The sequence below is a fragment of the Cotesia glomerata genome, linkage group LG2 (genome assembly GCF_020080835.1).
Source record: "Cotesia glomerata isolate CgM1 linkage group LG2, MPM_Cglom_v2.3, whole genome shotgun sequence".
In the NCBI taxonomy this organism is placed as follows: Eukaryota; Metazoa; Arthropoda; class Insecta; order Hymenoptera; family Braconidae; genus Cotesia; species Cotesia glomerata.
Window position 1 is genome coordinate 28783971 of NC_058159.1, and position 14320 is coordinate 28798290.

Below are 14320 nucleotides of genomic sequence, written 5' to 3' on the forward strand. Positions count from 1 at the left end.
ATATTTTTTGTTATTAACAAAGATGCAAAAGCATCTGAATGTTATAGTTTTATTTTTAACTGTAGTATGACGCAATCGAACGATTAATAACTGCCGAGAAGAACAAAGTTAAGAGTATAAGTACCTGTAATTTAATTATGTTATTTATTACCATTTTTTATTTATTTATTTATTGCCTGGATTTATTTTTTATTATCAATATTATTGTTATATTTTTTTTTTATTATTATTGTGAGCAATTAACGCTGCATTCCACACAAAATCCGATAAATATTTTTTGATTCTTGAATTAATATTATGCTTATAATTTATAATAGATAAAACTGTTTAATTTTAATTAAAAATTTAAATAACATACTTTGAATAATTTAGCTTATCAATTCAAGATCAAATGTCGGGTATGTAATTCCTAATACATTAAAAATGTTTACGCGTCATATTTTTTTTTTCTTTAATTTCTTTTTAGATTATTATTATCATTACGATTATTTTTAGTCGCGTAATGTTAAGTTTTAACGGGAAAACGCTGGTAAATTATTTGTGTAATATAAAAACCGAACGCCGGCTAAATTTTACCCTCAGGATATTGCGCAAGAATTACGACCAGCGCAACTAGAACGCGAGTCAGTAATGCTGCCAGGTGAATTGCCCGGTGTTGTCAGTCCATTGTGACCCGCTCCGACGAACCGCAACTTTCGATGATGAGATCCAAGGCTCTTGCTTGAATTTTGCGATCTATTACAACGTAATTGCGATGTCGTCGTCATTGCATACGACTTTAAGTGTGACTTAATGGACTTGGGTAAAGGCAATTGGTCTATCTCATAAACCGTTGTTCTGGCAACAATTGTACGGCATGCTATCTCTTGTAATGTGAGAACTGAAATCCAACAAGCAAACAAACAAATAGATAAAGAAAAAAAAATATAAATTTTTAATTATATTAATTAAATGTTTTTATTTTAATTAAACATTTTTATGTTAATACCTTTGTTGGATCTCCAAAGTCTTTCCATGCCATTACGGTGTAATGCCATTCGAGATAACTCCGAAAAACTTTCCCTTATGTTAAAATCGCACAAGGGCGATACTTCAAAAAATGCCATATGATTTTTAGCCGCGTATATTTCTGCATCTCGCTCTCCTACTTGTCTTTTGAACGCCAGGTGAAGTCGATTGCCGACCAATACTTTTGGTACACCTGGAGCATGCTGTGTATCAAAAAAAAAATTTGTATTTATAAATGCGCTTGAGAAAGTCATGTTCATAATTTAAAATTAAAATTATTTTTTTTAAGGGTCAGCAATAATTTACACTGCCTAAAAATAAATAATTAATAACTAGCAACTTTGCAGGCACTATGTGATTTTTGTGACTTGTGAATTATAAATAATTAAAATTTTGCTTTATTAAATAATGAATTTTGTTAAATTGTACTGTATTTTCTTAACTATTGACATTTTTAAAGATATAAGCTCATCTCGGTGTTACACTCATCAAGACCTTTCATTTGAGTACCCATATGCATTTTGATATATTTTTCATATATACATATACATAATATATATAAATATATGAAAAAATGATGTGGGTACTCAAATGAAAGGTCTCGATGAGCGTAACATCGGAATGAGCTTATATCTTTAAAAATGTCAATAGTTCACAAGATACAAGGTCGTTTCTTAATTATGTTAAATTGTACTGTATTTTCTTAACTATTGACGTTTTTAAAGATATAAACTCATCTCAATGTTACAGTCATCAAGAGCTTTCATTTGAATACCCACATGCATTTTGATATATTTTTCATATATACATATATAGAATATATATAAATATATGAAAAATTGATGTGGGTACTCAAATGAAAGGTTTTAATCAGTGTAATGTTGGGGTGAGCTTATATCTTAAAAAATGTCAATAGTTCTCAAGATACAAGTTCGTTTCTTAATTATGTTAAATTGCACTGTACTTTCTTAACTATTGACATTTTTAAAGATATAAGCTCATTCCGATGTGACACTCATCGAGACCTTTCATTTGAGTACCCACATGCATTTTGATATATTTTTCATATACACATATATATATATATATATATATATATATATATATATATATATATATATATATATATATATATATATATATATATATAGAAAAATTGATGTGGGTACTCAAATGAAAGGTCTCGATAAGTGTAACATCGGGATGAGCTTATATCTTTAAAAATGTCAATAGTTCACAAGATATAAGGTCGTTTCTTAATTGTGTTAAATTGCACTGTACCTTCTTAACTATTGACGTTTTCAAAGATATAAGCTCATCCCGATGTTACACTCATCGAGACCTTTCATTTGAGTACCCACATGCATTTCGATATATTATCCATAAATATAAATATATAAAATATATGAAAAATTGATGTGGGTACTCAAATGAAAGGTCTTGATGAGTGTAACATCGGGATGAGCTTATATCTTCAAAATTGTCAATAGTTCTCAAGATACAAGACTATCTCTTAATTATGTATCTACACTGATAAAAAAAATTGATTCGACTCAAGAGCCAAACTCTTGAACCAAGAATTCCATTTTGAAGAAAAATATTCTCTTGAGTCAAGAGTATAAATTCTTGACTCAAGAAAATTTTCTTAGACCAAGAATAATTTCTTAGCTCAAGAATATCATTTTCTTCAAAATGGTATTCTTGGTTCATGAGTTTGGCTCTTGAGTCAAGTCAATTTTATTATCAGTGTAGAGATAGAAAATTTTCGAATGCAGCCTAAGTATCTATCATCATAAATTGACTATTAGTGAGGATGATATGAAACCTTGAAAAGGCACAAATTCAAGAACTTTGCAATGACACTAAATTTCTCTAAAAAAAAACCCATTTTATCATATGACTATCCTTTACATAAAATTCTTTTTCTCTTAATAAATAGTTAATTACCTCTTCGACTTCTTTTAACCATCTATCGATCCCATCAAACGACCACTTATTAGTAATATCATAGACTAAAAGTATTCCTTGGGCACCTCGGGAGTAAGATCTAATTATCGTACAAAACCTCCCTTGCCCCGAGGTATCCCATAATTGTAACTTGACTCTCTTCCCATCGAGAAGAATAGTGGTAGTTTTGTACGCTGAAACATAAGAAGAAAAAAAAATAAAACAACCATTATTATACTTTTATTTTTTCATATAAAAAAAATAATGATAATAAGTGAAGCAAGGTCAGCGGATAGGTGCGACACAGGTGGATTTTTCTAGTGGTACGTGTAAACAATGACACCGAGCTGTGGGAATATTTATGCGTAAGTGTACTTATGAATATGACCAAAGGAAATACAAGTGAATAAAATAAAAGTAAGGGAAAAAGAGTAAGACTGAGCGAGTGAGTTTGCCTTTTACCTCAAGGTAAAAGGCAAAGGTAGAGTGATAATAATATATGTATAATATAATATATAATAATAATAATAATAAAAAGAGCAACAATGAAATAAATACATGTGTATGTGTATATACCACCGCAGAAAGGAGACTCGGAAGCTCCGTCCTCGAGGCCGCTGAGAATTTCTTGTTTCCCAACGTCACTGTCTCCAACCAGAAGGAACTTTAAAAGATAGTCGTATTGTTTCTCTTGACGAGGCTTCGTTGGGGCAGCCTCACCCGCAGCCATAATAATCCAATATCACAAACCCTACGCATACTGCAAGCCACCCTCTGAGCGAAGAGACTTTTTATTTTTTTTTTTTTTTGTTATTTATTATTTAACAAATACTCTTGATTTTTTAATGACCTCGATAAGTGGTTGACGACACACAATACACCAGGACATATCCTTTGTCTAAGCGCACCAAGTATATAAGAGCACTCTTTAATTACAAACTGAATTGCTGATCGCTGGATACTCGATATAATACTAAAAAATGTGGGCTCAAGATGTTAATCCTTACTTATACTTTCTCAACATATGCTTCACTGGATTTTTTTGTCCACAACATCACATCACATCAAAATATATAACCCATTCCTCGCCATTCCATTTCAGTTGTTACACGATTGGTTGTCACGATTATTCTGCTCTCTATCTATATGTCTCTCGTTTTTTATCAGACCAAAGACTGTCCACAGACCTGTACTGAGACTGCTGACTACGACACAAGAATAAAGAAGTCATACTAATAATATACACGACAAGGACACTAGATTGTTGCAGGGTTTATTTTTAACTTCTGTTGGCGCGTAATATCTTCCGTGGGTAATTTTTAGTTGGTTAGTTTGACTGTAGGGGGCAGGCGAGGTTATCAATTTTGTTGATGAAAAACATTTTTATTTTACATCGCAAATTTCGAGCAGGATACAGTATTGTGAAAATTTTTTTATTTAATAATTGGGATTGTGTTTTATTATAATTTATATTTTTTAATTGTTTATTAAGTTATTATTGACGTTTATAATAATTTTTAGTTGTTTTTAAACGTTTATTTGTGGAAGTTTTTGAAATTTTATTGTAAGTATAACCTATATCTTTTTTATAATTAAAAAAATTAGACTTGAATTATAATGATTAAAATCAGCTGATTTTTGGAAGTTTTTAAATTTTATTTAACAAAAAAATTTGTTCCGAAAAATTATCTTTAAAAAATTGCATTTTTTATTTTTTTTTATTTTTACATGTCAATTTTTTTTCAAACTTTTTTTTTGCCATGATTTATTTATTTAAAGAATTCTTATAATTATTAAATATATGCTAAATTAATTTTCATGTCATTAAATCATTTTTAAAATTTTTTTTTACAAACAAATTTGTTCCAAAATATTGTTTTAAAAAAATTGCATTTTGAATTTTTTAAAATTTCTACAAGTCAATTTTTTTTTTCTAATTTTTTTTTGCCGTGATTTGTTTATTTAAAAAATTCTTAAAATTATTAAATATATGCTAAATTAATTTTCATGTCACTAAATCATTTTTTAATTTTTTTAACAAACAAATTTGTACCAAAAAATTGTTTAAAAAAAAATTGCATTTTTAATTTTTAAAAATTTCTACAAGTCAACTTTTTTTTTTCTAATTTTTTTTGCCGTGATTTGTTTATTTAAAAAATTCTTAAAATTGTTAAATATATGCTAAATTAATTTTCATGTCACTTCATCATTTTTTAATTTTTTTAACAAAAATTTGTACCAAAATATTGTTTTAAAAAAATTGCATTTTTAATTTTTTTAAATTTCTACAAGTCAACTTTTTTTTTTCTAATTTTTTTTGCCGTGATTTGTTTATTTAAAAAATTCTTAAAATTGTTAAATATATGCTAAATTAATTTTCATGTCACTTCATCATTTTTTAATTTTTTTAACAAACAAATTTGTACCAAAATATTGTTTAAAAAAAATTGCATTTTTAGTTTTTTTAAATTTCTGTCAATTTTTTTTTTCATAATTTACAAAAATTCTTAAAATTATAAAATATCTGCTAAATTAATATTTATTTTTATTTGACAAGTTAATTAGTTACACAAAATTATTTAAAAAAAATTATATTATTAGTTTTTTAAAAATTTCTATAATTAAAATTTTTTTTCTAAAAATTTTTGTTATAGTTCATTTAATAAAAAAATTATAAAATTTATGTTAAATTAATTAAAAAAATTATGTTGACTATTTTTAAAAAATATTCTTTTTCATATTCATATAGTTTCTTTAATTAAAATTTAATTTATTTAAGAATAAAAAAAAAGTCAGCTGTTTTCTACTTTTATACTCAATTATTTATGTTGATGAGATCATATCTAATTCCAGTAATTAAAATATTTTTCATCTGAATGTTTTAGAAAATGGTTTGTGAAAAGTGTGAGAAGAAACTTGGAAAAGTAGCAACACCAGACCCATGGAAATCTGGAGCACGAAACACAGTTGAAGGTGGAGGAAGAAAAATCGGAGAAAACAAAGCTTTGACAGCTAAGTCACGATTCAATCCCTACACAGCTAAATTCGAAACCTGCAGGATATGTCGGCAAAAAGTCCACCAACTCGGGTCACACTACTGTCAGTCATGCGCTTACAAAAAAGCCATTTGCGCCATGTGCGGTAAAAAATTAATGAGCACTAAAAGTTATAAACAATCTTCTACATAAATTACTTACTTTATGTAATTGTAAAAACAAAATAACAATTTTAATGAATTAATTTATTAATTATTAATAAATAATAATAATAAAATAAAAAAAAAAAGTCTATAGAATAATGCATTGACGTGAAAATGATAAATTTTATTTTGTTATATAAATGGTAATTGTAATTACTTACAATCTATACTATTATGACAAAAAATGTACAATGTTACGTTACATTATTTAATAACAATTGATTAATATAATTTATAAGATAACTTAATGATTATTGTCAATATATTTTGATTTGTTTTTATTTAAAATTTGTTAGACATTTTTTAGAAAAAATATTCTCTACATTTAAATATATTTTTGGGATACTATTAATTAAATGTATCTATTGTCCCATTACATTTAAATAAATTTATTTATTTCTATTTTAATTATTATTATTATTATTTTCAACAGCTAAAGCTAAAGTATTACAACTATTATCAATATTATTAAAATTAAAATGAATTTATACAGTCTGAGTATTTTTATAAATATATACAATTGATCAACGGTTAGAATATTAAAAAATAATTATCAGCCCTTTAAAAAAAATATATATAATTCTGCGGCACCATAACTTAAATTATTCTACGAAAATAAAGAATTTACAAACGAAACAGACAATTGATTATCATTAATTTTAAACCATTGACATTAATTAATAAAAATAAAATTTAATTTAAAAGAAATTAATACTACGATTAATTAAAATCTTAATTACCCATAAAATTCATGCTTAAAAAGCATCTCTATAATTGTTTCGCTTTTCCACTTAATCAACAAATGTTTACATGCATATCTGATTATAAATATAAATATTAATGAGCAGTGAATGCAATACTGACAATTTAGTATGCTAAATAAAACTTTTACTTCATTAAATAGTCAATTAGAAAAATTATTGAAACCAATTGCCACGATAGATTTCTTTTTTTTATGGCACACAGCTTCTTCTTTCATAAATTAAACAGTATTTGCGTATCTATAAACCAACGCATCAGTAATAACATTTTAAAATAATCTAAATAATTATTTATATTCTTGTTATCTAAAACTAAGGTGAAAGACCCAGTTATTGACACTACCCTAGTTGTTTGACACTTGCAATTTTATTCTAATTAAAAAAATTAAATGTTCTCAAAAAACTAATTTTCTTAAAATTTATAATTCAAAAATTATATTTATTAAGGGGGAATATCACTGTGATAGTCGAAAAAAAAAAAAGTAATTGCGCCCACAATTCTCAACCGATCTTTATGAAATTTTGTAGGCTAATTCTGTGGATCAATACTAAAATCAAGTTTGAAGATGAGCAAAATCAGCCGGTTAGTTTACGAGCTGTGGGTGTTTGAAATTTTTTTCCCTTTTCAAAAAATTTTGAATTTCGTATATTTTGTGAAAATAATTTTCCAAATAAAATCTATCAAATTTATCTTAAACTTCATTTAATTACCTTCAATTCAAACTATCATTTGTCTAGTTTTAATGATTTTTTCAAATAATTCCGTGATTTTGAAAATTTTTAAAATTTTTTCAATAAACGTATTTCGGCCCTTTTTCTTCAAATAATTTTTAAACCGTAAAAGATAGCTTAAATCGATCAAATTTATTTAAAAATTCACATAATTATCTTCAATTTGAGCTATTATTCGTCGCCTTTTGATACTTTTTTCAATTTATTTCGTAGTTGGAAAAATAAAAAAAAAAATAATTTTTAGCTTTATCGTCAAATAACTTTTATATATTACAATTCTTATTTTTTAAATAGTTTTTTTTTTGTCAATATTCAAACGAGAAATCTACCTATCCATGTCTAGTGTGGCCGAATGGTATTTTTTTATTTTATTAAGGGTACATTAAAGATTATTGCCATAAATTTTTATTAAAAAATATTTAATTATTACAAGAAATTATTAACAATCTTGTAGAGCACTAGAAAAAATTTCCCCTCCATATTCGGATCGATAACTCAAAAACGGATCATCTGAAAATAAAAACCCAAATTGCTTTTTAATCAGTAAGAATGTAGTTATCGTTGCACGTATGGAATTTTAAAAACTTTGATTTGAAAGATTTTTTTAGCAGGGTTAAAACAAAAAAAAAAACAGTAAAAATAATGAGAAAATTTTCAATCAGCCGCCATTTTTTTGAAAATTAAAATTTTCAAAATTCCTTACGTGTAACGATAAGTACATCCTTACTGATTAAAAAAGCAATTTGGGTTTTTATTTTCAGATTATCCGTTTTTGAGTTATCTATCCTATCATTGATTGATAAATTTTTTCTAGTGCTCTACGAGATTGTTAATAACTTTGTAATAATTAAATATTTTTCAATAAAAATTTATCGTAATAATCTTTAAAGTACCCTTAATAAAATAAAAAAAATCCGATCTCCAAATTCTTTTATTTTCCTTGTCAAAAAAATTCCCTAAAATCACCTTTTATTTTCGACCGTCACAGTGGTGTTCCCTTAATTTATTAGTTTTTTTAAATTAAAATAAAATTGCGTGTCAATAATTAGGCCAGTGTCAATAACTGGGTCTTTTACCTTAAAACAAAAACTACCTATGATACACAGTAATTAGATCCTGTATTAAAATACCATTATTAAAAAATATAAAATGCAATATATCAAGTGACAATTGCCATTCTTAAAAACCAACCATATAAATATTACTGGTGAAATATTTTTTCATCACCAGAAGCAACGACAATATTAGTAACCGATTGTGGTTGACTGGATCCATTACCCCAAGGATTTTGCTCTTTATTATCTCCCAAATAAATCCAATGATCAATTTTCTTGCTCCCAGAATTACTAGAATTACTATCCAATTTATCCTCAATAATATTTTTATTCGGACTTTTATATTCCGAAACATAAACAACCTGTTTATCATTAGCCTTATCTTTGAGTGCTTTAGAAGCGTCGCTTCTTCTCGGAGGTACGGGTGGCTTTCTACCAGGCATAGACTTTCCATTTGACGTCACAGTGACTTCACCTTTAATCGCAGGTATATCACGATTGCTCTCAACATCCTCAACCTCACGAATGATCTCTCTGCTCGGAGAAACTTTTATTTCAGTGATGTACGTCATTTTCCTCGGAGAATCTTGCGTTCCTATTGGAACACTAGAAACAGTAGGCTTAGCATCAATTTGATTGAACTCCCCAGACTCACCAACCAGCCCACTGTCCTCACTGTTCTCTCCACTAGAGACACTAACATTGCTAACATTATGCCGATCATTTCCCGGAGACTGGGACTTGCTATTGCTATTGATCGTAACACTGGAGCCAATATCACACCCATCATCAATTTCTTCCTCCTCCTGTTCAACCTTATTCATTTTACCAGTCATTCTTTTTTCAATTTGATCCTCAATAGCTTTGTAATACTTTTCTTCATCGCCAATACGATTACTCAGACTGTCACCGGAATCTGTGTCACCAGACACCAGACGACTGTGAAGAGAACAACTTTTGTCATGCAGTTCATCTCCGTCGCAGTACGGACACCTTCTGTTCACTATTTTCTTCCTCATTGGCTCTTCAGTCACCTCTTTTAACCCAGCATACATTGAAGAAACATCAACGTCCCCGTTAGTCTTCTTACCGAGATCATTTTTTTCTTCCTTAGCATGCAGATCAAAAAATCTCAACGCTTTGCCAAAAGACTCGCTCACTGGCGAATTTACCATTTCTTCTTCATCATTGTCAATCACAGCTACATCCTCCTCTAGCTCTCCCATAAAAGGTTTCGCTTGTCTAAAATCCAATTCTATTTCATCCAAGCTCGGGTTTTTAATCGTCTCTCCATTGTTAACAATTCTCGCCAAAGAATTGTCTTCATCAGGATTAAACGACCTTTCAGCAGCAATAAAATCCCTTGTAAGACTCTTACTCAGCGGTAAATTATAAAGCTCAATACTGCAATCTTCATTTTTATTATCAACCTGATTAAATGAAGTCATGCCTTCTTTTAATTTTATCTCCACCGCAGATTTAGATCGTTCAAGCGTACCACTACTCTTCTTCCTTATCTTCGGCTTTATCTCAGAAATATCATCAGAGTCCATTTTATTCCAGATAGCGTCTTCCAAAGTTCCCCACTCGCTAGATTTCTTCAATTTTCGCCTATCAAACGTATCAATTTCATCCAGCTTAGTAAGATCTTCAGTTACTTCTGTAATATCTTCAGGCGGAAGGGGAGTTTTGCGTTTTCTTAATGAAGTATCAGTCATATCAAGACTCTGAGCTCGTTCTAGAGTCGAAGAGCTCTTGGCCTCGTACTTGGACAAGTCTCCTAAGCTAGCGGCTTTTCTGTACCCGTCATCAGGGTCATCGTCGTCAACAATATGAGGTATAGGTGTGTGGTGAATTGTAATGTCAGCGGGATTAAGTTCTATTGTTGTAAAACTGTCCTGTGTTTCATTATCAGTGTCGGATTCAGAACTTCGTCTTTCAGAAGAACGTTCCTTCAATCTCGACTGTCTATCACCAGTATCACGTACTTTTACGACATATTCATTCAAAGATTCAGTGTAATCTGTAATACTTTCAATTTTATCATCAATATCTTCTCTCTCGTGCTTCAACACTTCATATTTGCCCGGAATTTCTTTCATTGGGGACCCGGGAGGTGCTGGAGCTTTTCTTTTGCTCTTCTGCGGGCTCTTTTCTTCAAAATCTCCTGGAAATTCTGGTGAAGTAATAATCTTGGGAGATTTAAGAAGCTCTGCGCTGTTTTTGCGATTTCTTCTTGCTGCAATTGCAGCATTATGCACCTCTGCAGGAACTTCTGAAGGAATATCAACTTCGATGCTTAATTTATCACTCTGATTAGTTAATTTACTGTCAATTGCATCGACACTTTCTCCACCTTTTAATCCGGAATTATTTTCACGCTGCTGAATACGCTCAGTAACTTTACCGTCTTTAACGGGCTTAGCGTCAACGGAATTTAAATTCTTACTGTTTATTATATTTTTTTCAGCATCTGTTTTACGAGAGTTGTGTCGCTCGAGATTTGTATTATGTTCGTTCTGATTTTCAATTCTGTAAACGGTATTATCGAGCACGGGGAGTACTTTGATCCCGAACTTGAAATGATGATTATTACCCTTGGATTCCTCGTGTCGGCGCTCAAGCGTATGGCTGCCAGGAGTCGACTTGGAAGACTTTAAGGTTGAGTTCATCGTGGAATAATTCGAGCCTAGTGACTCGTTTGGATCGGCGATGAAAAGACGCTTAGCTGAGTTTTTATCGACTTTTGAAAGTTCGGGAATTGATTGGCTTCTGTAAAGTGGGTGGCAAATTCGTGACGGAGTTGGACCGACTGTTTTCTTTAGTAGAGTTGTAGGTCGGGAACTGCTACCGCCACTTTCAACTTCCAGCTCGACGTCGTAAGGGGAAGCGTAGCTGAGAATTGTTAATGCGTCTTCGTAGACCATGCTTCTGAAGCTGATTTTAACGCTGGCTATCCGGTCACCTGTAATGGAGAAAATAGTTAATTTATAAGTGGTATCAGGCGTTTTGATCTTCCAACAAAATATCCCCGCACCGAAAAAAAAATTAACGATTCAAGTGAAAAATTCTTGAACCAAGAATATAATTTTGAAAAGGGTAAGGTAAAGGACCCAGTTATTGACACTGAACTAGTTATTGACCCTTACAGTTTTATTTTAATTAAATAAAACAAATCGACTTTAATAAATTAGTAAATATAATTTTTGAATTATAAATTTTAAGATAGTTGGTTTTTTGAGAACAATTTATTTTTTTAATTAGAATAAAATTGCAAGTGTCAATCAACTAGGCCAGTGTCAGTAACTGGGTCTTTTACCTTAATTGTCTTAAATCAAGACAAAAAATTCATGAATTAAGTAAAATTTCCTTAATTCAAGAAAAGTTTCCTTAAATTAAGAATTTTTCTAATTAAATCAAAAATATTAAGTTCTTCAAAATTATATATTTAATTCAAGAACATTTTTTTTTGTGCGAGACTATATACACAGAAAGAAAACTTTCTTGAATGGAGAACAAAATTCTTGGCTCAAGAAAATTTTCGGGTGCCTGAAGGAAGACCGAAGTTGTGTTGGCCGAAGGAAAATATTTCTTGAAATTCTATTCTTGGTAGAAGTCATTTTTTCTTAATTAAAATTATCATAAATACTTAATACAATAAATTTTTATATTTGATCAAGATTTTTAGACACTTTAGGGAAGCAGCGCCACTTACTTCAGCTGAGAAAAAAATTTTCTCACCTTGAGAAAATTTTTCTCTTGAATATTTGATACCCATTTTATATTATTTTAGCGTGCAATTATACATATTGAATGAAAAAAAAATGATTCAATATTGTTTGATCTTCCCATTTGACATGTTAATCAATAAGAATATTCATGAAAATTTACTTCAATCTTTATATTTAATTTTTTGGAGCAAGAGAGAAATTTTCTCAAGACAAAAAAATTAACTTCTATCAAGAACTAAATTTTTTGGAGCAAGAGGCTGAATTTTCTTAAAACAACAAGATTTTCTTGACTTAAATAAACTTTTTGGATCAAAATACGTTTTTCTTGAAATTCTATTCTTGGTGGAAGTCATTTTTTCTTAATGCAAATTATCATAAATACTTGATACAATAAATTTTTATATTTGATCGAATTTTTAGATACTTTAGGGAAACAGCACTACATACTTCAGCTGAGAAAAAAATTTTCTCACCTTGAGAAAATTTTTCTCTTGAATATTTTATACCCATTTTATATTATTTTAGCGTGCAATTATACATATTAAATGAAAAAAAATGATTTAATATTATTTGATCTTCCCATTTGACATGTTAATCAATAAGAATATTAATGAAAATTTACTTCTATCTTTATATTTAATTTTTTGGAGCAAGAGAGAAATTTTCTCGAGACAAGAAAATTAACTTCTATCAAGAATTAATTTTTTTGGAGCAAGAGGCTGAATTTTCTCAAAACAACAAGATTTTCTTGACTTAAATAAATTTTCTTGGATCAAGATACATTTTGTTGGAATAAGTGAAATTTCTTGTCAAAAAAAAATTTTGTTTCCCTCAAGAAAATAATTAGGAAGAAAAATATTTTCTTGGCTCAAGTGATCCTTTTTTTCTGTATTTAAATATCTTAATCTTGAGAATTTGGACAATAAATGAAGATATTAAATTATAAGAATTGCCAATTCTTATAATTTAATATCTTCATTTATTGTTCAAATTCTCAAGATTAAGATATTTAAATATTATAAATATGGACGAGTACCTAAATATTTTTTTCTGTGTAAATATGACACAAAATCCATTATAAAAGGGCACAACATGGTAACAAGTTTATGTGTCTATCTACTGTCGAATAAACACACACAAAAACCATAATAAAAGGGCATAATTGAAGTGCTATTAATAAGTGTTAAAATAAAATTGATAACTTTTTTCAAACTTATTGTTTTCAATTGTTTTATTAAAAAATTAAATTAATTAAGATATTTTGTGCGGGGATATTTATTTTGGAGATATTTTGCCGGAGGATCAAGAATCATAGAACCTCTATAAGTACATACTACTAATTAAATTCTGAAGATAGAGAAGCTATGAAGCTATAGCAAGGCTTTGCAATCTAAAACAGCGATTTACTCTACTTACTGCGCCCGATTTATCAAACGCAGTGTTTAAATGGTATTAAACACGCGTCTTATTATATCAGCGGACGATTTCACCGCATTACATGCAATGGAAGAAATACTCTTAACTCTTAACTCTTAATTCAGGCATATTCACACACATACACTCGCTTGCTTGCTTGCTTGCTTGCATTACAGTACACACATTGAGAAAACCTCGCCTTGGAGTTAATCAATGACTAAGTCACGATATACTGACCTGGATGAATCCGACCGGATTCTGAGGCGGGACCGCGATGGAGCAGGTCTTTAACGAAGATACCTTCTCTCATGTTTCCACACACATTGAAACCCAGCCCTGTAAAATCTCGGCTTCTCAAACTTATCACGCTAATTCGCGTGGCGTTTGCCTGAAAATTAAATCATCAGATTAAATAATTAATTAATTAACTTGGTTACTAATTAAATAATTTGTTCATTTATTTAGCATTTA

The 14320-nt window shown here is 29.2% G+C and overlaps 3 protein-coding genes across 7 annotated transcripts in view; 1 reads left to right on the forward strand and 2 right to left on the reverse strand.

Annotated features, from left to right (window-relative positions):
• Nucleotides 1–4181, reverse strand: LOC123259996 (ras-related protein Rab-40B). Of its 2 annotated transcripts, none has more exons than XM_044720881.1 (4): nucleotides 3514–4181; nucleotides 2956–3149; nucleotides 989–1211; nucleotides 1–880 (listed from the first exon to the last, which is right to left on the reverse strand). In XM_044720881.1, the coding sequence occupies exons 1-4, from the start codon at nucleotides 3683–3685 to the stop codon at nucleotides 579–581; spliced, it is 891 nt and encodes a 296-aa protein (XP_044576816.1). In that variant the 5' UTR covers nucleotides 3686–4181; the 3' UTR covers nucleotides 1–578. The 2 variants fall into 2 exon arrangements, with proteins under 2 accessions (XP_044576816.1, XP_044576817.1); XM_044720882.1 differs by having other exon boundaries at nucleotides 3532–4180.
• LOC123259997 (cysteine-rich PDZ-binding protein) overlaps nucleotides 3412–14320 on the forward strand; it is a 21662-nt gene continuing 10753 nt past the window's right edge. The window contains exons 1-2 of one of the 3 annotated variants that reach the window (XM_044720886.1): nucleotides 3412–3436; nucleotides 5841–6151. In XM_044720886.1, coding sequence (XP_044576821.1) covers nucleotides 5844–6143 — 300 coding nt within the window. In that variant the 5' untranslated portion in view covers nucleotides 3412–3436; nucleotides 5841–5843 and the 3' untranslated portion in view covers nucleotides 6144–6151. Of the gene's footprint in view, nucleotides 3437–4445; nucleotides 4520–5840; nucleotides 6200–14320 lie in introns of those variants that run through there. The other 2 variants (XM_044720885.1, XM_044720883.1) reach the window with 2 other exon arrangements.
• Nucleotides 8529–14320, reverse strand: part of LOC123259992 — a 24291-nt gene continuing 18499 nt past the window's right edge. For both annotated transcript variants that reach the window (XM_044720874.1, XM_044720875.1), the window contains exons 3-4: nucleotides 14087–14237; nucleotides 8529–11667 (exon numbers count right to left, since the gene is read on the reverse strand). In XM_044720874.1, the coding sequence (XP_044576809.1) occupies nucleotides 8849–11667; nucleotides 14087–14237 (2970 nt within the window). In that variant the 3' untranslated portion in view covers nucleotides 8529–8848. The remainder of the gene's footprint in view (nucleotides 11668–14086; nucleotides 14238–14320) is intronic.

What these genes read in the sequence shown, in the direction of transcription:
- LOC123259996 (XM_044720881.1), bottom strand. Translation starts at nt 3,685, where the DNA reads ATGGCTGCGGGTGAGGCTGCCCCAACGAAGCCTCGTCAAGAGAAACAA. An exon ending in TGGTATATACACATACACAT is followed by an intron (nt 3,150 to 3,513) that starts GTATTTATTTCA and finishes CTTATGTTTCAG; the next exon opens with CGTACAAAACTACCACTATT. An exon ending in ACTTTGGAGATCCAACAAAG is followed by an intron (nt 881 to 988) that starts GTATTAACATAA and finishes GTTGGATTTCAG; the next exon opens with TTCTCACATTACAAGAGATA.